The 2,892-nt window shown below is 33.6% G+C and overlaps 1 protein-coding gene across 3 annotated transcripts in view; it reads right to left on the bottom strand.

Annotated features, from left to right (window-relative positions):
- Nucleotides 1-2,892, bottom strand: part of LOC102681938 (hemicentin-2-like) — a 148,312-nt gene that overhangs the window by 45,371 nt on the left and 100,049 nt on the right. For all 3 annotated transcript variants that reach the window (XM_006612762.2, XM_006612763.2, XM_031509076.1), the window contains 2 exons: nt 2,016-2,227; nt 1,066-1,383 (listed from right to left, as the gene is read on the bottom strand). In XM_006612762.2, the coding sequence (XP_006612825.1) occupies nt 1,066-1,383; nt 2,016-2,227 (530 nt within the window). The remainder of the gene's footprint in view (nt 1-1,065; nt 1,384-2,015; nt 2,228-2,892) is intronic.

Here is a 2,892-nt window from a genome sequence, read left to right as displayed (position 1 = left end):
TTTTTTTTTTTTTTTTTTTTTTTTGAATATCAAATCTATTTTATTTCACATCTTATTTTAATATTTTTTTGATGTTCCTGTAATATAAGTTCAATAAATAATTACACGATAAGAGAACTGAATCAGAAAATAGCCATTTATAAATTATATTTTAATTGCATTTCATTCCATTTTCACGATAAAGGTAATGAAATAAATATTTCAATAGTTCCATTACCTTTTTCGTGAATTATTAACCTACGATTAAATCACAGATGAGATTATCTAATTAAATTTGTTTGAATATATCCAATTATTATTATTATTCGAATTCTAAAATTATTTTTAGAAACTGATTCACAAAGAAAAATTCTTAAATTTATTAATCTAGCTCTCAAAATGTAAAATATTACCAGTTAGTAAACTCACTAAACAAATTCTACTTCTTGATTAATCATTTATTCAAATTCCTTTCTCTCCATTCATCTCTCTAATTTATTCCTGTTCCTAAATAAACGTTTCGTTTCGAAGAATATTCTCATTAACCAATGGCAACTTCCCACGAAATTTTACATTTTATATTGCTTATCTAATTAAATCACACCGATCGCAGATTATTTCAATTACGTCTGTAAGATGGAAAAAATGGAACAATATCTTATATCGCAACAACGTCTACGTGCCATTTTACATTCATCTAAAGAATATTATATCTTTAGAAAAATACAAATCCTAAATTTATATTTTCATTACAACTTCCTGATGCAAATAACAAATAAAAATTGAAATTGATTTACCTTGGAATTGATATATTATACTTGTAAACTCAACGTGCTCACATTCCAGACCATTGATCGTTCCAGATCACTGATCACTGAATAAGATTCTTTTTATTTAATTAATCAAAACAATACAATTGAAAGCCTCAAGCACCCTCATCAATTACATTAACTCCGGGCAGGATCTTAAATCTTAAAAGTCTAAATTCGAAGTGATATTTCGTTCTTCGCCAATCTTTCGCCATAGTTTAAAATAAAATAATCGAAAAATTTAAAAAAAAAAAAGATTAAAATTTCATATACTTACGATTCATATCCAAGATGACCAGCCTGGTCTGCGGTGGCACCAAATTTGTGTTGCTCGCCTCGCAGATCAACCGAGCCTTCAGATGTTGCCTTCCAACTTTGGGATAGGACAAGAGGTTAACCGTGAGTCCGGTCTCAGTGTTGTAGCGATAGGATTCGTCTATCACGGTGTTCTCGAGGTACCACGTCAGCTTCGGGGGCGGCCTGCCACCTCGTACCTCGCAAATCAGGTTCACGTCACTCCCCTCGTTGTACGGCTCCTCCAACCTCGAGATGTCCCTCGTCGTCCCGTCCAGTATCATCGGCTTCGACGGAGGAACTGCGCGCCAAAGACACACATGTAAACGCACCGTGTGTATTCGTGTGCACGCACACGAGGGCACGCGCGCACGTGATTGAATCAGCGGAAATGCGGATTGATTATTTGTCCGCCGCTTGAGAATGGCTGATCTATCGCGCTGCCTGCGTGCCGGCGTGATTTACTCGTGAAAGATTGATTAGGGCCAATTGAGTTCCGCTGATGCGAGTGATTTACCATACGGTGAATACTCTTTTGTCGACGATTACGTGCAAACCCTGGCAAACGAACGGCTAAAAACCGTCCAGTCCCCCGGTTGAATTTCCGCGTGAAACGGTAAATTGCGCACCAACTTGGCCACCGAGTGATTTATTTATATCCAAGGGTTGGATATTTAATTCTTTCCACCGTTGGATAGAAATACGAATATAAATTTCGAATAAATAATACGAATAAATAATCGTTTTTTCTCTCTCTTTCTCTCTTCTTAGAATTAGATAGTGTCTTGCGCAATGTTAGATTGGATGGGTTTCTTATGAAATATAATGTTGGACAGTTTATAATTATATTAATCTTTCTTGTTATACGATCGAATATTAATTGCATAATTCAGACACATTGTAATTTTTGTTAAGTTGAAATGAATTGCTCACCTATAACAGTCAAATTCATCTTTTGCTTTCTCGTCGGCGAATTCTTAAAGTCCACTCGACACCGATAGATCCCTTCGTCCTTAGTTTCCAGCCGATCGATGCTGAGGTGAGCAGGATTCGACGCTGTGATAAAAAAAGCTCTTGGTCCCAGTGCCGTCGGCGACGACCAGAGGCGAGCATTGTTGAACTGTCGGCGACCACGGACGTCGAAGCTGAAACCATCGGTTGTACTTCTTTGTAGCGATGTCAAGTAACCACGAAACTATTGTTTTTTTATTGTATGAACTTGTATCGAGTCGATGGTATCGTGAAAAAAAGTAGAAAAGTATAGTACTTTTTTTAAATCGTACGAAGAGTTTGATACAACTTTTTAATGAAAAAGTTGTTAGATTAAACTGTTAAGATCGATATAATAATAGAAAATAACAATAGAAAAGGTAATTTTTATTTCAATAAATTATTCTAATAATACATTTTATATTTAATATATTTTATGTTATTTTTTTCGTAGATTGTGTACTTTGCAAACATGGAATGAAACGAAATTATCAATTTACTTTTCCATTTCAATTCAATATCTATTCTGTCCAAATAGTGAAGAAGTAACACAGCAAAAATACATGAAACGAGTTTTCTTGTATTTTTGGATAGTAGTGAAAATTTTGTATCTCCATCCAATGTAAAATATCACATAATTTAAAAAAAATAATTTATTGAACGAATCAATTATCAATTTTCCACAAATTAATTACTTACTTAACTGAAATTAATTACTTAAATTGTTTTTTTTATATTGGATATTATTTCACTTTTATTCTACTTTTACTTCTACTTTAATTTCCACCATATTTCTGCTCGAAATCCTTAACAATAGTTC

Source organism: Apis dorsata, unplaced genomic scaffold (genome assembly GCF_000469605.1).
Source record: "Apis dorsata unplaced genomic scaffold, Apis dorsata 1.3 scaffold_126, whole genome shotgun sequence".
In the NCBI taxonomy this organism is placed as follows: Eukaryota; Metazoa; Arthropoda; class Insecta; order Hymenoptera; family Apidae; genus Apis; species Apis dorsata.
This window is presented reverse-complemented; position numbering and strand designations above follow the sequence as displayed.